At 28.5% G+C, this 22,174-nt stretch overlaps 1 protein-coding gene and 1 long non-coding RNA gene across 3 annotated transcripts in view; both read left to right on the forward strand.

The window, feature by feature from the left end:
* The window catches only part of LOC118194863 (DEP domain-containing protein 1A-like), a 103,422-nt gene that overhangs the window by 45,358 nt on the left and 35,890 nt on the right, over positions 1 to 22,174 (forward strand). For both annotated transcript variants that reach the window (XM_035366075.2, XM_085814933.1), the window contains exons 5-7: positions 6,072 to 6,196; positions 6,305 to 6,352; positions 8,397 to 8,543. In XM_035366075.2, coding sequence (XP_035221966.1) covers positions 6,072 to 6,196; positions 6,305 to 6,352; positions 8,397 to 8,543 — 320 coding nt within the window. The remainder of the gene's footprint in view (positions 1 to 6,071; positions 6,197 to 6,304; positions 6,353 to 8,396; positions 8,544 to 22,174) is intronic.
* Positions 14,762 to 20,782, forward strand: LOC118194864 (uncharacterized). Its single transcript, XR_004759162.2, has 4 exons — positions 14,762 to 14,871; positions 15,998 to 16,107; positions 18,350 to 18,392; positions 20,564 to 20,782. It is a non-coding gene; the product is annotated as an uncharacterized LOC118194864 (long non-coding RNA).

Below are 22,174 nucleotides of genomic sequence, written 5' to 3' on the forward strand. Positions count from 1 at the left end.
GTACAAAGTCCGAAATCCAGACTTGTCAAGACTGCGGCGATTGCGGATTTGGGATTTTTTCGGATTATAGATCATCAATTTAAATCTGGTAATATGGCATGCAGAAATTATACAATTAAAAATATGAAACCGTAATTTATGGAATAAAGAGCAATTATGATCTAAAGGGTATCAAATTTTACCCAAAAAAAAAAAAAAAAAAAAAAAAAAAAAACTCAATATTTATTTATTTACTTTATTAAACATTTCTTTCAATGTAAGTTGTTGAAGTTGCTTCGTTTTTTTGTACTAATACTTTCTCTTTAATTCTATAAACAGACATAATTTCTTGTTCAGTTACAAAGTTCCACTGTTCAAGTCCTGTAATTGCTGTGTCAAGAATACCGACTAACTTGTCAATCAAAATTTTTTCATTTTCAATAACTTCTCTGTCATTATCTGTAGCGGCATTTTCAGGATTTAGAACCATACTACAGATTTCGCCGTTCGTTAATTGATTGATAATTGGGGCATTGTCATTGCAATGAAAAACTTCTGTTATATCATCTTCATTTATTACTGCTGCTCCATATTTCTTTACAAAATCCATTAACTGGAAAATTTCACCCATAGTTTTCGATATACGAAAACCTTCAAATTGGCGGATATCATCTTCATTGTCCTCACCGGTAATATGGTAGCTGGCCATAAATTATGCAAAGCATTTTTTAACGTATCTCGAGAACATTCTTTCACGATCTTGCGATGCTCCACACAGCAGATTTTATGCTAAAATATTTCAAAAATTCTTGAATAGTCTTGCCACTGTTCAAGAAATTTAACATGGATTTTAAAAATGCTGCTTTATATTTGCATTTCAGAGCATGCTCTATTCCGATATCCATAGGCTGAATGATACACGTACAATTTAGAGGAAAGAATAATAGGGATACATTATTTTTCATTAAAACTTTAAGTATGAGCCGAACAGTTGTCTACAATCAGGACTATTTTTGAGTCATCCAGTAAACCAACTGAATTCAAATGTTGCTGATCGTCGGGTATAAACTGATTTTCAAACCAATCATTCATTAATGCTTCTGTAATCCATGCTCTTTTATTTGCATGATATATAACAGGGAAAATCATTACTCCTTTAAATGCTTGAGGTTAGTGCATGTTTTTTGATTACGAAAAGTTTGCATTATAAAACTTCTCATCCCTTAATTTTGCTGCTCGGTGCTTCCCCAAATTCCAAAAATTTTTTCTTCCTTAAATTCTGCCATACGGTGCCGACATATCTTGCTGTCGTTTCTGGGCATATGGTGAATAACATATTAGTTATTCTGAATTAAAATAGCACTAAATGTAATCTTTTGTCATATGAGTTTCATTAACAGAATCTATTTTTAGCATATGAAAAGAAATTTTTGTTGAATTTTTCCTTGTCAACATTTCTTAGAGCATTTAAAATTCTATAATCATCGCCAAGCGTAATATTAGCATAAAAGGTTGCCATACTCTTGTTATTCAATTACTAATATAAAAAACGTTTAGGCATAACTGCATTAGTTATTACTGAAACTGTCATGTATTGATAAACATGTGGAGATGAAAGCAAAATATAATAAATAATGACTCACCAGGTCGGCATCAGGGATATAAAGTAGGTGAATGTTTCAATTTGAGATGTATGTATGCCAAGCAGATCCTCAGCCAAATTATTAATCTCACAAATTTATGCTGACATGATTGTTTTTTCATATTGAGGTATTTTATTTAGTGCCTAAGGGGAATTAAGAATTGGAATTTTTAAGTGAAAAGAAAATCTCCACATGTTTTATTATGGAAGGAAAAATCAAATGTGTATGCCTAAAGCTTACAGAAAAAAAAAAAATAAAAGTTTGTGGCTTTGAGATCTGGATTTTGGATCATTCCGGATAATGGACGTCCGGATTTCGGACCTTTTACTGTATAGAAATTCCAAATAATAATAAGTTTGACAAATTACCAAATGATGATAATGCCAATATTGACAATGTTATGGATGCAGAACCAGAGGTCATAGAGGTGTAAGCACCCAAAATTAAGCCCATAATGGCCAAACCAAATATTAAGTATTCAGACTTCCTAAAAAAATGACACTTGAAACAAATTAAAATTTTGCAGTTAGGGTATCTGGAGAATTTCTAAAAATTTCCCCCCAAACAGATGATGATCACAGGGGCATCACATGTTACTTAATTCAGCAAAAGGTAGACTACTACCTTATTACCAAAAAATAGGACAGACCAGTTAGAGTTGTTACTAGAGGTCCACCAATAAATTGCCCTATTGATGATATAAAGGATGAACTCTGTAATCTTGGATATAATGTGAGGAAAATATCTCAAATGCATCATTTAAAATCAAAGGCATCTTTGCCACTATTTCAGATTCAACTTGAAAATGTTCCTGGAGTTGAAAAAATATATGAACTTTAATTACTTTATGTTATTCTATGTTGAAATTGTTGAGTATAAAGTGAGTGGAGGGTGTTGTGCAGTGTCACAACTGCCAACACTTCTATCACAATTTTGACATATACTATAAATTGAAGCCACAGTGTGTAAAATGTGTGGGTCCGCACAAAACTTCTGATTGTATAGCCAAAAGAATTGCTACTGTTAAGTGTTGGAACTGTCTGGAAAAGGCATACTGTCAACTTTAGGAGTTGCCCCAAATTCCCTAAATTAACTAAAAGCAGTCCAACTATTGGTAAAAATGTTACCACCAAACCTGATGGAAAAAATGTTACTGGATTTTGTACTTAAATGTTACTCAGAATGGTAAGTAAGGCTCATAAAAATATACAAAATTCTATTAATGAAGTAAAAAAAAAAAAAAAAAAAAAAAAAAAGGATTCAGGTCTAAGTTCTTTTGTAGATATTTTAAAACTCCTCAAAGCGCTAAGCAATTCAAGGGATTTTCACTGTCTAATATAATTAAGAAAATGCCAGAAATTCAATCAACAGAAAATGCCATTGACAATTGACTTATTCGAAGAAATCTTTTTGAGTACTAATGCTATCAGTGATTAATTACCTATGTACTTTAATAAACTGTCTTTACTCTTAATGAAACTATTTAAAAAATCTATATGAAAAATTTCCCCACAATATATATATATATACACACATATATATTTGTCATGTATTAATTGTAAATAGTATGCAACATTTAAATAATTGGCTGGCTGCTCCTCATTCTTATGTATTTTACCCTGCCTTTTGTTGAATTAACTCTATTTTATTTGTATGTATTTATAACTTATTTAATATGAAGTTCGTTGCGATCAGTGTCACTGTTCTTGTAATTTTTAAATTGTAACTTCTAAATTTTTGTTCAAAATCTCTTCACACTACTTTTCATTTCTTTTACGTTTATGTATTTTACTTTCAGCATTTTCTGTCATCAGCTCAAATGACTTCCTGCCAGATGCTTAAGTTTGAATTGAATTATGCCGGGCTCACACATTTATCAGTTAGTTTTTACCCAGCTTAAGTACCAAATTTCAGAAAATATTTGTTTTAGGCAAATATTGAATTTTTTATTTTTTTAAAATTTTTATTTAATTTACTTTTGATCATTCATTTGGACATAATTAAGAAAGACCCAAATTTTTTGTTCGATAAGGAGTAGGGCCTTCAGCCCAGGTACCCTGGTGTGTACACCGTTCCCCCAGCGAGACTCTAAAAATGTATGAACATATGTTTGTATGTATGATCATACACATACATTCATACTTACATGTATACATGCATACAAACATACATTTCTGAACCTGATCCTGATAACAGAACAGTACCGAAGCATTATACGAGATTTTATAATGGTTTTGGTAGAGTGAAGAATAGCTTCAATTGTCTCACACTAATTCAATCCCATCAGCTAAAATATTAGAAAGTATAAAGCTGACTGTCATCTATGCTATAAAATTCAATGTGAAACATAATGTATATAAAATTGTGATATGTAATAAAATTTATATAGAATTAAATATGAAATTTTATGTGTACAGAATCTGTAGATAAAGGAATGCATATAAAAATAAATTGGTTTTACATAATTTTTTGTTATGTAAGGAAAGCTGCACAATAAAATATATCAAGGGGAAGTCTTTCCAAGTCATCACCCTGTTAAAAGAACAAGGGTGATGACTTGAAAAAAATATTTCTTACTACCATATATTGCAAGAAAAAGGCACTAGATCTGGAAAAAAATACCAAATTTATATTAACTTTTATTTTACTCCTTTTAGGAGCATTTTATGATACTACTATCTTATTACTATAGATGAAATTGCTGATTTAATATATATCTAACAAATATGGAGAGAAACGTCAATACTGACTTCGTTGTTGTCATTATTAAGCTTACATTTTTAATTATTTAATTTTTCTAATTACATATGGGCATTTTAGTTATTTCATAAAGAATTTTTGCATGTGTGTTTCATTTTTTATTGTACTAATTAGAAACTTTCGTGCATACATTAAATCACTGGTGCTATTTATTTACTATTTTTAACAGATTTTGATAAATTATAAATATATGTCTGTCAGTGATAAATGTTTTAAATTTTTATCTTGCTAAAAAGAGTCATTTTTCAAAGAAATAGTTGATATTTGATTTGTTGTTACTGCTGGAAATATTTTTTCACTTGCTGCTGAAAAATGGGGGAGGCCAATACAAGTGCATTCTTAAATTAAGAATTATTTGTTCTCCTACGGCATCATTTTTCAAACTTCATTCCAAAAAAACCATAAATTCTTGACTTTTGCTTCTACAATCCTCAAAAGATATCATTCTCTATCAAGATCATCTGAATTTTATTAATTTGAAAATGCATTTAGTACTTTTTATAACTTTTTAGTGCTCTAGTATGTTTCCTGTCAGATTTAGATTCCGCATGAATCATAAAAGTTCATGTGATAACTAAAAATAATCTGAAAGAATTAGACACATGAATTTATGCCTTACTTTGAGTACAGTGGAAGATATTTAATGAGCAATGAATTTTAATTCATTTACATATTCCCTTAATTAAAGCAAATTTTGTTTTGAACATTAATTGTACTAAAAGCAGTAAATCTATTTAAACTACCATTTTCGGTTGAATATTGCTTGTTTCTCGTAATTCCATCAGCTGAAAATGAAATAATGGTTATGAAATGAAAATTTTAGGCAATGATATTTCATTACAAATGATGCCAACTGAAAAGATAACTTCCACTGACGATATTCAGTGTTCACACTCATAAAGTGTATATCTAGAAATGAGAGTGGTTAAAAATTCAACATAGGTGAACAAATATTTCACTTCAGAGTGTCTTTATATTTTATAGAATTTCTTTCTCATCTTTAGGTATGAACTCCAGGTACACATTTCCTCCAGGTATACATTTTCTGTGTTTAAGAACTGATTATTCTTGGCTGAATTCATCTTTTCAGTTAGCATAATTTGAGACAAAATATTTCATGATTATTTCCTATCCATGGAATTAGAAGATGACGATGATATTCAATCAAAAGTAGTAATTTAAAGTTTTTGGTAGGTTAAATATTAAGAAAATGGATCGTAATTAAGAGATTTCATAAATCAATTGGAACGGATTTAGCTAATTAAATATCATCTTCCAGCAGGATTAAGTTGAGATATAAATTTGCATATTTAATTTTTCATACTATTTTTAGTTCTTATATGAATTCTTATCACTTAGAAGCAGAATAGATTTGATGGTAAACATACTCACTAAAAGTTAAAGAATTAGATATTACTTAATGCTTAGTAACTTAAAGTATATTTAATTCTTTCATGCTATTTTTAGCTCTGACGTGAATTCTTATCACTTAGAAGCAGAATAGATTTGATGGTAAACATGCTCACTAAAACGTTAAACAAAGTATTAAATCTAGTATGAGTAGTGCTTACTTTAGAAAGAGCTCTTTTGTGTACATTCTGTAATACATTTATTCTTTCAAATTAAGCTATATAAATTGAGACAGATTGTAATGCATTTATATTTCAATACTTTTAATTGTAATTTTAGGTTGGCAAAGACAGTGCCCTCAATAATTGATATTTTGGATGAAAATTTCATTGATGGTCATGTAATAAAACATAATGTATCTCGTCTTAGCAAGACTGGTGTTGTTTGTCTCATAGATAAAACAGGTTATAATCTTTTTCTTTCTTTCTTCTTTTTTTTTTTAAATAAAAAAAAAATTCTTTAGACTGTATTTTATAATTACATATCCATATAAATGATAATAATTATTTTAGATGACATTCCACACTGGATTATATCAGCCATGAAGTGTTTAGCGAATTGTAAGTAGCACTACTTATATAAAGTATTATATTAAAAATTAGCAAAAAAATCTATTAAACATAAATATGTGTATCTTTTGAGAATAGGATATTGTATTCAAATAATCATATTGAATATACAGTAATTGTTTGATGAACTTCCTAAAAATCAGGATATTTTAATAAAACAGTTATTTTAATTTCACTAGTTTCTAAATTTCTCTAGATTTTTAATTGGCACAATGTAAATTTTCATGTGCTATTAAACTTAATTACATTTATTTATTTATTTATTGTTTTTATATTCTTTTCATTAGCATTGAAGAAGCAATTTTCATGTTAATATCTGGTGTAACTTTCTTTTTAAACAGAAAAACTCAGAATGTTAATTAAACATCATTAATGTAAAAAATTATATAATTACGTATTATATGCAAGCTTTTGTATATGATTATATTAAATATTTTTAAAATTTTTTATCTAAAATTTAAAAGTAACATATTTTTATTGTTAGTAAAAAGGTTTTGAAAACTTTGTTTACCCAAATTTAAATTATATATATATATTGAACTGCTTTTTTTATAAATATATATTCTGATTAATTATTGGCATTGTGATTATAATTAATATTTTTTTTTTTACTTTCTTGTATGAACTAAGGAAAGTATTGTAATCCTGAAAATTTTCAGGTATCATATTTCAGGGGAAATACCCATTTTGACTATTCCTAAATCCATTTGAATAACATCTTTGCATTACTTTTATACATATAGACAGAATAAAAAACACTTTTTTCAAAATGGATTCAAAAGTTTTTTTTTTTTTTTTTTTTTCGAGTTCATACGTATGTATGTATGTTTCTTATATAACTAAAAAATGATAAGACATAGAATGTTGAAATTTTGTATATGTTACTGCTTTAACATCTAGTTGTGAACCTTCCTTTTTTATTGCAATTGGCAGTACCAGAAATATATATATATATATATATATATACCTCTTCCCCATATATATATACCTTATTTATATATATATACCTTATTTTTGCAATCATTTGCAATCATTGGTCATACTTCCAGTTACAAAAAAACATTTTGACTTTATTTATGTTTCAATCTGTTTTTTAATCTTTTAATTGTATTTTTGTTTGTCTGTATTGGGTGTGCTGCGTAAACGCAGCATATCATTTCAAAATTAAAAAAAAAATTTATTTTCAGCAAATAACAAAATCTAACTTTTAATGCAATACCTTGTACATAGTCTCCCAGTACCTACACTTATAATTGGGAAAGTTTTATGCTCATTATGAAAAAGTAAAATTATTCTTCTTTACGAAAAAGTTGACCAGGATATTTTATTTCAAAATTTGCAATTTTCGATATCATTTTCAACTTGCCTTGAGGAAGTAGTTAATTAAATTGTAAAAATTCGAGGAAATAAGTTTAAATGAAGGGCAGCAAAGAACGTGTATAATTTAATTGGCTGTACAAGGAAGTTAGGTAGTGTTCAGTTAGTAGTTTTTTCCATGCAAAATTAAGCTCTGTGCTTTTATGATGTTTCTACAATATTATCAGCAAAAAAATGTAATCCAGTTTCTGTTGTTTCTTTGATGTACATATGTAATTTATGAAAATCTTAAGGTTATAATTAGTTTATTTTTAATGTACCTTACTGGAATAACATTTTCTGTGTTTGTAAATTTTTTTAGGGGGGGGGATCATTTTTAAAGGTGTTTAAGCCTGCCAGTGGCTGAGGCTAATATTTTTGTAGTTTCAACTGGGTTTAGATTCTAGATAGTAGGTTGTTTGCTTGGGTGTTCCTTTGTGCTGCAGTATAAATGCAAGCCAATTTTCCTTAAAAACCTCCATAAAGGCACCCATTCCCTTATTCAGATAACTACCATGATTGCATATTTCAATAAATCTAAATATTGTTTAGTAAATGCATTATAATAATAATTTAGGATCAGCTAATATAAGTATTGTTAAAAGCATTTGAAATATAAACATGTTTTCAGTATTATATAGGAGTATGTGAAAATTTATTATTTTGAATTTTTTATTAGGGCCTAATGCAAGTGGAAGTGGCAGTTGCTTACCAAATTATCCTGGATTTGAAAAAGATGTATTTAAAGTTGTGAGGGATTTTTTTTTGAATCCACAAGTTCCTTTACTACCATCTTCATTATCATTGGTTCTCATAAAAGTTTTTTGTATGTATTTATCTGTACTGAAGTTCCATTGATGATGATAATTTCTGTTTTGTTTTAATTTAATTTTTTGTTCTATTTTAATTATACATATATCAGTTTCAATTTGTCTGCCATTTCTAGTTTTCTCTTAGTCACTTAAAATTATAAACAACTTTGCATAATTAAAATAAAGGATGCCTTTTATAGATACTTTTTTAGTACATGATATCTATCTCTCTGTCTACATATTTTAATTCCTGCCCTGTTCATTGAAGAGCATTGTGGGGATATAATTTTGAACTCCTGTGTCAAAATTGCTGAAACAATTGACTGATCATCAACTTAGTCTGTATGCCATAAGATTGGAGGAATACGGAATAACTGCACTTGACTGGAAAATTTGTTAACTTCACCAGTGGGACACCTGGTCATTTGTTAAAGTATGTAGAGTACTACAATACTGGATTAAGGAAGGAAAACATATACAAGACATATAACTGGAAAGAAGACTTGATATAATCTATTCCTGCTGTTGCTTTATATTTAACCTTTTGAAGACGGGATGGCCATTATAATGGCGATCGCGTCTTCAAAAGGTTAAAGGGATGGCAATTATAGTGGAGGTGATTTCTTAAAGGGGGGAAAGCATTCGGTTCAAGATTCCCTGTCCTTTCAAGGCTTTTACTGATACCAAAGCCCCGGCCTCAAAAGGTTAATTGAATAATGCAGAATTTATTTGTAGTCAATTTTTCTTTTGTATAATTCTAATTCTCTTTTTAGACAACTACGTAATTTGGCTTTACCATTTTGTATAGCAGGGTTTCTTAAACTTGTTCAATCACGGACTCTTTTTTTATCACTGAGATTGTTTCGTGACCCGCAGGACCGCATAATATTTACAAGAATTTTATGCGACCCCCATAAGTATTGCGCAAATCCGACACACACGTGAGTGAAACTGTCAATTTTTTCACTTGTACTGCAATATACTATTGCACTTTTAGGTCATTAACTTTTATTTCTAATTTTAAGACATAGAACAATGTGAAAATTTTAAATAAGTAATAGACGAAATGACAGTGTCACGTGCAAAGCAAGGATAATGAACGTTTACATCATAAAAAGAATGCGTCGAAGCATTTTTTTTTTCTTTGTTTGTATTGTCTTATCTTTATCTATTTTCAGATACATTGTGTAAAAATATTTGGTAATTCTAAAATTATTATAATAAATTAAAGAAATATCAAAACAGCTAAAATTTTTGGCGACCCCCTGCTGCAGGTCGCGAACCATAGTTTAAGAAACCCTGATGTATAGTATTGAGATCCAATTATACTTTTGATTTTCTTTTTTACAACTGACACAACAAGATTCCCCAACTGGACATTTATTCTGATATGTCTCATTTTTTCGCATCTGGAGCATCTTTGCTTAGCATTGTAATATTTTATTAATATGTCCGTGATTAAAACATTTATGATGCTGAATCACTCTAGGCAATTCTTGAACTATATTTCTTGACCATTTGAGATTTACATATTGATTTTTAGCCATAAGTGTGAAAGAATTGGGGTCTACTTCTAGTGCTTAGCTGTTACGTAGTTTTCCTTCATTCCTTCATGGAGAATTTTGCATCCAACACAACGTATTCATATATATCATTTTGTGTCCGTATGGTGTTTATAAAACTTTCTTTTGTAAGTTCATTTACATTGTATATAATAATTTTTGGAGTGCTATTTTCACAAGTGCTTTAACCTCCATTTTACCCTTAAGCTTTCATTTTCTTGAATTGCCTGTTCAGTAAGTGCCATATCAAACTTTTTGACTACTTTTATTAGTACTGCACTCTTTAATTTTCCTTAATTGCTTAATATTAACTTTTATTTTTGTTGGATCAATACTTTGAACTGAACAATTTTTCCATTGTTTTAAGGTTTCTTTTCGATTTTTTTTGGTATATTAGAACTAAAGGTTTTTCTTCACCGTTTCTTCTGCACAAGGGTGATCTAGATTTGGATCTAGCACTCTTTTGCACTCGATTTGCTACCTTTTCAGCATAAGTCTCTTTCTCGTTCATCTGAGTTAATTTGCAAGTTTCTCTTCTTTAGTCTATGTCCTATGTTTTGATAAAATTCGGCTCTGGTGTCTAGGGTAACTGTTCATAAATATTGTTCGATCATTAAATTGAAAAGATAAGTCAATGTATGATGTATTTTAAATATCACTGTCTGTTTACATTTAATATTACTTATTTTGCTAAATAAGAATTTAAATCCTCCATACATTTGTTACCAAAATGACCATCTTAGAGATATTAATCTAAATTTTTTGGTCCTTCCATATTGGCATCCGATAGCAAATTCGTAATTATTCAATTTGTAATTAATTTTAAATTAAATTACAAATATAGTTAACTATTAGAAATGTTCAATTTAACGTGGCGAATGCAAACAGTATTAAAGCATGTGCTGATATATAAAAACTATCTGATTAACAATGAAATAATGATTGCTAAAGTTTGATAATATTAAATGTAAAATGAATACTATTCTAAAGATATGGTATTACTGCATTAATATATGATAAAATAAAGCTACAGTAACCTCCCCTTAACATGAACTCCCTTAAGGTGAACACATCAGCATGAACAAAATTTGGGTCCCGGTAGCAATGTGCATGATCTTATAGGAAGTTTTATCAGATGACATGAATTACAAATTGTTTTTCAGTCTGCTGCATCATTAGATTTTATCAATTAACACGAACTTTCAAAATTTTTGTATTCCAACCCTTTGTTTCTCTACTAGAGTTGTGTTCAAAAATGTTCCATCCTGGTTAATTAAAAACCTAAACAAAAGACACCGTATTCTTAAAACATAGCTAGTATGAGTAACGCTGCTCAACAATTACAGTTACCCTGTCAGCAGTCACCTTCAATCAACAAATGCAATTCTGTGTTTCGATGTGCTTTTTTGTTCTTTAAAAGTAAGCTAGTATGTCTAGTGTTAAATCTTGAATAAATCTGAATTAATCATGTAAAATTACTTACCTGTCTTCTAGTAATCACTGGGTGAGGTAGTATCTTCTCTTCTTCAGAAAACCAGTAGGATACAACATACTAACAGAATAATTCCAGCTAAAATTTAAATGTGCATTTATAATAAAATACAGTACAAAGTCCGAAATCTGGACGTCCATTATCCGGAATGATCTAAAAACATATATAAATATATTTATATATATATCCACTCTGTTAGCTGGCTCAGTGATCTCAGTTTCTTTACTCTTATACGTTTTTAAATTATGCATTTTTTGCTTTTTAAAAATGATTGAAATATATTGTTATTATCTTCCGGCTAAGGTTTTTATACCTTTGTAGAATTATCAACAGTTAAAAAGCTGTTTAAGTACGGTTAAGCCTAATTTTTAAATAACATGGCAGACATATTTGTTTACATTTGAAACAGCAGAATAGTAGATTTGTTGCCAATCTAGAAAAACTAAGCTTCACAACAACAAAGATAACGCCTTCATTTATTATTGTGAATTAAATCATGCTTAATCCTTTCTAGAATGTTTTCGAGAAAATAAGTGTTTAAGATTTACGTTGTAATTTTTAATACAGATATTTTGAGTTTTTATGTATTTTTGCCTTGTCGGTATGTCAGAACTAAATTAATTGAATGAGAAATAGTGAATTGTGTTAAAAACTGTTTCTTTTTTGTTTTGTTTGTTTAATTTCTTTTATACATCATTCTAGATTTATTATAGTATTTGAATAGAACATGTGGCAACGATTAGGTAATTCTTCAAATGATATCAATTTTGTGCATTCTGAGTTATAATATGGCATAGCCGAGTGGCAGAAATCCTCAAGATGCAGATCTTCACATCATGGGTTCGATCCTCAGCCCCGCTCATGCTCACTACAATTTTTGCCAAAAGATGGCACCACGTTTACTTCTCTTCTAGAGACTCTGCACTAGGTGCAAAAATTACGTTCCATCTTACTGGATTCAACTCATCATTAAAGATACCCTATTCATAAAATATTGGTAAAGGCTGTACTAGATTGATTGCCTCTTAATTGCCTTACAACATAAACATAGTTATAATATGAACGAAATATAACGCTGTTAAGTAAAACTAGCGCCAGAGTGTCGCTATGGTAAACAAATACAGTCAAAAGTCGTTAATTCGGACACCCATAATCCGGACCTCAAAGCTAAAAACTTTCTGCGCATGCATAGCGTTCACACGTGCGCATAGGCGTTTGCGCGTGCGCGTAAGACCTTTACAGCTGCGAATATACATGTGCGCATGCGTATAATACGTTTACACATGCGTGTTTAATGTATAACGAACGGTATAAGCTAAAACTATCTAATTATTTATTTCAGTTAATGTTGCAGATTGCGTTGTTCCTCAATCTTCGAATTGGATCCGGCTTATTATTTTTTGCAGACTGTTAGAGCAATTTTATAAAAGTAAGCTTGAACTTCCGATTACGTCAAATAGAATTTCCGATATATATTTACTAATACGTAAAGGATCTACAAAGCGAAAGTATTTTTCGAAATCCATTAAACAGAAAGTGGAATTGCTGCAAAAAATGGATAAAGGTATATATCCTTTGATTATCTAATCATTTCGAAATATGTTTATCAATTTCACGCTGCTCTGCGGTGGGAGGGAAACGACATGGCGCGCAATGAATTGGAAGTTGATCTGTCAGCACTATCCTTATCTTCAGGGCAGATGTTTTTATTTTATTTGGCTTATACCCAGGCAGCACGTCTCCAAAAATATACGTATAATTTTGGTGAAATAAGGGTATGGTATTTTTTGCACGTTACTTTTACGAAATTTATACGAATGAAAAAGGCTAAAGTTACTGTTGACTCTTTATCGTTATTTTCCACACGTTATTTTTACGAAAATTATATGAATCTGAATGTACTAAAAAAACTACCGCCATAATGGTATATTTTATTTGTCACTTTTACGCATATTATACGAATCCGAATGTTCTGAAAGAAACTACTGCCTTTATGGTATATTTCATTCGTCACTTTTACGGATATTATACGAAGTCTAAAAAGATTGAAAATGAAGTTTATTAAGTCAAAATATTTAGTGCATTTTTGGCATTTCACTTTGTTTTCCTTTTCCACGAACATGAAAAAAGGGGCATTCTTATATGAGGCTAAAATTTTTATATAAATTTTAACATGTGAGCTAAATCTTTACGTGCATTTTTGCAAAAAATTATATTTTCTTAATTTAAAGATCTTCAAAATAACTTATTTATTTTCTTATATCAAATTTGTTATTTTTATCCATATCAACATTTACATTAATTTACACAATTTAATTTCTTTTATGAAAATCCTATTACCCATTTAACTGGATTAAGCTGTATATTAAATTTGTGTACTTACTGAGTTTTGTACAATACTCGCCTTATTTTATTAAGCAAATGTGGGCAATTAAATTGGAATAAGACTAGCAAATTTTTCATTTCGAGGATTAGAATAATAAATAGAGCAGAAGATGCTTGAAAATGTTTAACTCCTTGAACAATAGTTTAATGTTCATTAATTATAATCAAAGATATACTAATATTTTTATTTAATAATAATAATAATAATAACTCTACAAAATTGCAAGCTGAATCCTGATATTTTGCATATATTTCAGTTCCTTTAATCTTTGTTATAAAAATCACATGAGGCTAACATTTTTTAATTTTGTTTAATGTACGGGGAAAATGATATAGCGATTTTAATAATTTTTATATGAGGAAAAAATAAATAAATAATGTAAATAAATAATTATATTATATTTTATATTTTTCCTGAAACATTTAAAGACATTCTTAATATGGAGATCTACAGAATAAGTACAAGGGTCCAGTTAAATGAACTCAAAATTTACATAGTTAATTGTACGCTAACTTACTATAAAAATTAACCGGATTTACAATTATACACTGAGCATGCGCATACACAGACATTTCTATTTTTCGTAGAAAAATTGAATTATTACCTTAATACAGAGATGCTATGAATATAAATTTATATAATGCAAAAGTAAGTTTATTTCATATGCTAATTTAGAGGCTTTCTTACTATGTTTAATTATAAAGAAAAAAAAGAAAAAAGCGTTGCAATTCTTGTTCACTGACCAATGGCAAAGCAGACACTTTCTACTTCCGGTTGTGGTGGGATATTTGTGAAGTCAGCAATGGCGGTCGAAAAGAATGGTAAATTCGCAAAGAATACAGTTTGTTCGTGGATTGGCATTTGTGACTGAATCCATCGATGTTACTAATTATTTGAAGAAAGTAAGTGAATATTTTATATTTTCAGTGTTTAATACTCGTACTTTCTTCACCTATATAAAATTTTATAAATAGCGTCTGTGTAGGAAATGGGATTTTCCATGTGTTGTTCTTTTGTGTACGAGCCTAATGATTCATTTTTAGGATTTGGTACTGTTAATGACATAGAATACCAAATCAATAAATTGAAAAAATTTTGCACTAGTCTGTTTCTTACTGTTTGTGTCACTCCTTTTTGTATGTGTCTCACCTTTTTATAGTTATATTATTTTTACTCAAACGTTTTAATATTTATCTTAAAGCATACTGTAATTAAGCAGGAAATAGCTTTTAATGGAAAAAGAAAGGCAATATTAACATGACTAATTGTTCAGAAATCTGTTATGGAAATGTTATCTACCTTATGCCAAAAAATAAAACATGTAACTTTCATTTATTTATGAAATTCCAAATTTTTTATTTGCTTAGTGTTTTCCCTAAAAATAATTTAATTTCTTATTTTTGAATTTAGTTTTATAAATTTGCTTTAATATATAATCTTTAACTCAAAGATATTGTGCTATTAAAAAAGGAAATTTTATGCCATAGAAACACAGGTACTTTGTTCCAAATCTGTGTTCATTTTTTTTTATATATATACTGAATTTTTATGCTCTTGTAATTACTGAAATATATCCTTTCATGAATAATAAATAAGTATTAATAATGAAATAGCATTAATAATGAAAGAATTCCATCCTTAAGAATGCATTTCTTTTTTGTTTGTTTGATTTTGTTGTTTTAAAAGATCTGCCATAGTTAAAGAAAGAAAATAAAGTAAGAATGCTTTACTTTCAGTTTTGAATAAGTTTATTACTATTTACTGCAGCTTCAAGTTTCTCTAAACATAATTTTCGAAGTCAAAACTTGATAGTTATGTTGATTATTAGACTTGCATGAAAAAATTAGTATTTGATCTAAAATACCTTAAATTATTTGAATTATATTTTACTAAATCATGTATTTTGATATAACTAGATAGTTAAAAAAATTAAAATTGTAAATGTGCAGAAATGCTTATATAAAACCAAGAAATTGTTTATATTTTTGTTGCTTTTTCCCTTGTAAATTAATTATATATATATTACAGTCTGGGGAGTCAGCACCCTGCTGAATTGTAGTAAACGAGACGTCCAATCTACTAGACCATCAAAGATGCAGATTTGGATTTTCTATTTCATAGTTATTGAAATCATAATGGTATGTTTGTTTAAATTAGTATTGTTTATGAATGTGATAAAAATAAATTCTGATAAGCTAAGAAATGATTTATTTTCTATTAATTATGAACTGTAAATAATGTAACCAATTTTCTTCATAGTATTTACTAAACATTTTTTTTAAAAAAAGGGAGGTAGTCTTATTTATACAATTCTTGCAGAGATACCAAGAAATAAAACATTTCAGGAATTTTCACTCAGTATATCTTGATGTGTAAAATCGTGTTGTTTAGTGCCATATTACTTTTTCACAGGAAAGTAATTTTATTGATCTAACATCTGCATAAATCAAACTTTTTTAAGAATGATTAAAGTTTCTAAGCTAACTTAAAATTTTCAGATTTAGAAAATGTATGTTTAATTTAGCATTAATTTTCCATGGAATAGAAAAGGTTTTCAAAATGTTCAGTTGTTAGAGGGAAATAATATAAATGAGATTGTCCTGATACAGTTTCAGCTGGAAATGAAACTGAATTTTCGGATAGTGAAGATTTCATTTAAGAATTCTAATAAAACTGATTAATGTAAATCCTCTGCATTTAAAAATTCTAATAAAACTGATTAATGTAAATCCTCTGCATTTAAAAATTCTAATAAAACTGATTAATGTAAATCCTCTGCATTTAAAAATTCTAATAAAACTGATTAATGTAAATCCTCTGCATTTAAAAATTCTAATAAAACTGATTAATGTAAATCATCTGCATTTAAGAATTCTAATAAAACTGATTAATGTAAATCCTATGATTCATGTAGGTATTCTTCTGTTATCAGGACCAGATTCAGAAATGTGTGTTTATATGCATGCATTTTTAAATGTAGGTGCTCGTGTGTGCATGTGTATATTCTTTATGTATGTATGTGTATATTTTACACATATATGCGCATACATGCATATACACATGCTTACATATCTACAGTGGAACCCCGAGATATGAGTTTAATTCGTTCCAGCATTCAACTGGTATAGCGAATTTCTCGTATTTAGAAACAAGCTTCCCCATTGAAAATAATGGAAATTCAGTTAACCCGTTCCACACCCCAAAAAATATCAACATTTTAATATCAAGTCAATTTTTCCTAATAAATAACACTGGTAAATAATATAACAATAGTTTAACTTTGTTACCAACATTTTAACTCCTTCTAATTAATCCACACCAACAACAGCTTCTCAACATCTAGGAGTACTTTTATGGTGCTTGGAAGAAACGATAATTCCTTTGGCTACATCAGGTTTCTTAATTTCTTCCTGCTTCTTCAGAATAGTTATAGATTTTCGATGTTGAAAGGCCGCAAGTCTTCGCCAATTCCGTCACCATGCTTATGTTTATCTATGATTTCTTTCTTGATATCGATGGCCATGGCCTCCTTATTTTTCTTTGCAGCACTATCTGAGGCAACAATCTTCTTGCGAGGCATCTTGAAATAATTATTTTCACGTTAAATGTCAAAACAGTTAACTTACAAGTGCACAAACACGTATATAAAAGAACACTGAGTGATCTGTCGAGGGGATTCCCCGAGTTGAGCCGGATAGGGAAATGGTGCCACCCGTACCAACAGCCTGGCTTGTTACTCGAATTAATGCTCGTATTTTGCTCATACTTTCCTCGTATCTCGAGGTTTCATTGTACATTTCTGAATCCCGTCCTAATAACAGAGCAGTACCTTTGCCAGTATTGCAACAGAGCTAGAATGAATTATTGTGTTAAATATGTGGAAAATGCATGCTTAAAGTACTGTTATTTTCTAAAAATATTCTGTATGTCTATTTTTTACAAGAAGAAAAAATAGCTAAAAGCTGTTAATTTACTCGTATTTATTAGTCCAAAGGGGTTTTGTCCCTAAAGAACTATTGTTTTTGTTTTGCATTGGTTCACTATAAATATCTGTTTCACTTTTCAAACTGTTCCTACCAAATGTTAGAGTCCCTAGTGTGGGATTAATACTCTCTATCTTAGTGCCCTCTATAACCTATGTTAGGGTTAACCTGTATAACCTACAAGGATTGCCAGTTTAGGCGAGATATCTAGGTAGTCATCATAATACGTACCTTATTTTTTATTATTTTAAAATTAAATTGAAAGTAATAAACTAGTTTTCAAGAATGGAGTTAAACTAGATTTGCATTCAACTCTGGTTTATTGTGTTAATGATGTTTTGCTGTAACAAATATCAATTTTTTGTTTAAGTATAATAATTTAAAATGTTTTTTCTAGAGAATGAAGTACTGCCACTAAGGTAAAGGTGCTAACTTGCAAGGTAATTTTCTATTCTACATTAACTCAATCTTTATGTCCTGTTACAGATATATTGGCAGAAATAATGAAAACCTGACATTCAAAAAGAAAAATAATAACGTTGAATGTAGTATATTAGATGGTTAACTGCGGTTTGGCAGCTCATTAATAATCTTACACATATTGAGTACAAATAACTTTGACAATTACCGGTATTTTCAATAGTATAAAATTAGGCAAGAAAGCAGCTTTAGCTTAGCACCAATTTTAAATACAACTCTCTTACCAATATTGGTTTGACGAAGGTAAAATATAATTGAATTTAATAAGTTGGAAATACTGTCTGTCTTTCCATGAGTTAAAAAATAATTTCAAATAAAATTTCTTTTTTCAGTTTTTCATGTTATTTGTTTAATGTTATTGTAATCTGATTTATCATATTTAGTCACATATTCCATCCCTCTGCACTATAGTATATAATTCAAAGAACTTATCAGTTTCAGCAATATTTTTTTTACCAGTATACATTTTTACCATAACTCTGTTTCTAAATCATATCCTGAAAAATTAAGGAGTAAAGTACACAAAGAAGGAAAATATGCAAGTAAATAATGACATTTAGTGTTGTTTATGTGTCTAATATTTGTACTAGATTGTAAAAGTTATAAAATTCTATTAGCTTTTTTAAATTGAGATGCTTCTTTGCACCCAAATGGTTAAAGTCCTAGTGTGACTTTGGTACTTTGATCTAACTTCTATTCCTAATAAATAATCCAGCTGCATACAGTTTACTCAATTTCTGCCATGTGTAAGGTAAACAATATTAGCTTTTTTTAAATATATCTTTTACAACTATTCCATCAGGTAGATTTCTTTCATATTTTGCCTTAATTGAGTCATCCTGCTAATTAAAAATTTATTAATTTTTAATTAGCAGAATTAAAAATTTATTAATTTTAAATTTAATAATTATTAAGTTAATATGTTAAGTTTTTGTGTGTATAATTCATTTTAAGTATGTGCAAGCAAATGCATACATTAACAGTTACGTAGAATTATGTTTTGGGTATCAAATTCAGAAATTTTGGGGCTGTTTTTAGAAGATTTATTAATGATTTATACTATATTAATATTGGTAAAAAAATTCTGTGGCTTTTATATGAGAGTATATATTTTAAAATAGCTGCATGATATGGTAGAGGTAAAAAGCTTCATGTGGATCATAAATTAATATTATGTGGGAATTTTTCATTTATTTAATAAAGAAAGTATTCAAGCCACAATTAAAATTTTTTCACTGGATTATTTGCATACAAAGTTTGCAGCAAATATTTCCTGCAACAGAAGTGACAATTTTTATTTTGCCAAGACAGGAAATTTAGTTAGTGTAAGCAGTAACTCTATTTTGAGATGTTAAACAGGAAGGCAAATTTTTGAATTTAAATTGATTTTTGAAGGAAGACTTCATTTAGTCTTGCTATCATTCTACGTGGCTCTTAACTTTTTTATGGTATTTATAATTTTATTGTTATTCAGCTTTCTGTTTGCTTAGAATGCACATGAATGTAGACTTGAAATATTTTATATTGCAAACTGAGATGCCATTGTTATCATAATTAAAGATTTTTGCTCTGATTTTGGAGGAATTTACTGATAATACTTTTGATTGTGTATTGGTTTCTGGTTTATTGAAATGTGTAAAATAGCCTGTTAATGCATATACGTATGTTAATGACATGTATATGTTTATGAAGTATTCTGTTATATATGTATAGTGTTGTGATTAGTTTTCTGCTTACTCTTTATTTAAGAAAAAGTTATCGGTAAGAAAGCGAATATTATTTACTATATGTAGGAGTAAAATGAAAAGGCTAATGCAATATAATTAATACAAAATTAAGTTTTTTCTCATGTACTTAAATACAAACATAGCCATTAAAGACTTTCTCAACCTTGCAGTTCTAAACAAATCTTAAGTATTTTTTACTTGAAATTATAGGCATTGTGTAAGTTTTATAATTGAAGCTTACTGTGTGATAGTATGAAATTAAATTTTTAATTACTGAAATGTAAATTTTTAAATATGAAATACTCAGTGCATTTTATATGCATCTTTTAATACTTCAACTATATTTAAAAACTGAAAACATCTGAAGTGTGAAATTATTACAAATTTTTCTTTTTCTTGTTTAGGAGCTGTTCTCAAAACATTGGGTGACAAAGAATTCACTTTTACAAAAATCGAGCAGGATATTAAAGACGGCGAACTATAGAACAAATATGGCGAAGCTGCATGAAGTCTATGTGGAATTTTATTATTGAAAAAATATGCTCTTCAGATTTAATGTTAGTTTTTATTGTTTAACAGTAATTGCAGTTTTCGAATACCTGTAAAATAAACCTAATTCTTAAATTAATTTCATGTGTATTTCTTTTGCAAGTATTACAGTTCATAATACTTCAAACAACTTGAAATTTTATACTTGTTAATTTCTGTGGGATATGCTCATAATAATTTATAATTTAAATAACTCATTGTCGTCATATGAGCATAATCTAAAATGCACAGCATTTGACAACAAATTAATAAAAAATTAGCCAACTTCTAATTGCTTTCTTTTGTCCAGTTGCCTCTTTTTAAATCATTTAATACCATAAAGCTATTTGATGAAAAAAAATAATTGGTATGTGCACATCAACATGTACATTTATAATGATGTTATAGAAAAAGTCACATGAGATAAATATTTAAAAACTTAAATATTCCTAAACAAATTAACTTTTTAAAATTTTATCTGGTATATAAGATAAAATAAAGAACATATTTAGGTAATTTTGAATTTGCATAATTTTATGAAATTAACAGTTACATTGTAAAAGGGAACTTTTTAAAAATACCCCAATAAAGCATTTCTTTTGTAGAGGTGAACTTTTAGTACTGATCTAATATATTTATAAGATTTTAAACTGAAAAAGACAACAATAATAGATTACAATACATTGCAAGATTGACTGATAAATGTAAAATTTTTACATATCATAATTATGTGTGTAATTAAAACAGAAGTTACTCGATTAACTTGCATGCAAATTAATATTTTCTTTAACATGTTTGGGATAAACTGAATTTTAATAAATAAATATGTATAGATTTGTGTATTATCTGAAGATATGAATGAAATGTTTGTGACATTAAAGATTCATCTTCAAGGAAAATAACAAAGTCAACTTGGTAAACTATTGGAAAAGGTAAGTTTTCTACAATTTCCTGGTCTATATTTAACAATTTTAAAATTTAGCACACTCATTCAAATAATCTAAATGTATGATGTTTACTGAATTTGGTAATTAACTATATTGTACTTTAGATAGACATTAACGTAGGTATTCCCCGTATTTTACGGTACAAAAACTTATATATTTGGTAATAATTGACCTAAATCTTCCCTATGTTTTCTTTGCATATGCGAATGACTTTGGTAAAAATTTAGTTCGATGTCTTCTCCTCTTTACTGTGTATAAGTGCACATTTTTGGTAAAAAATTTGCATAAATCTCCAATTACCTATTTACTGCATTTTTCTTTTCCTAAAATGTGCTTAATTTAATCTCATATTTTTTATATAAATCTATGCAAAAATGTTCTGCATATTATGATTAAAAGATAAAGTGTTAATTTGATATCAAATTTTTACATATCCGCCTTTTATGTATGTACAGCAATATGGAATATATATAACTGGAAAATTTAAATGCAAAAAAATTAATTTCTATTCAAAAATTACATAACACTTAAAGGCTGAAA

This window comes from Stegodyphus dumicola, chromosome 4 (assembly GCF_044657685.1).
Source record: "Stegodyphus dumicola isolate Sdum_Otavi_A_Nest chromosome 4, ASM4465768v1".
In the NCBI taxonomy this organism is placed as follows: Eukaryota; Metazoa; Arthropoda; class Arachnida; order Araneae; family Eresidae; genus Stegodyphus; species Stegodyphus dumicola.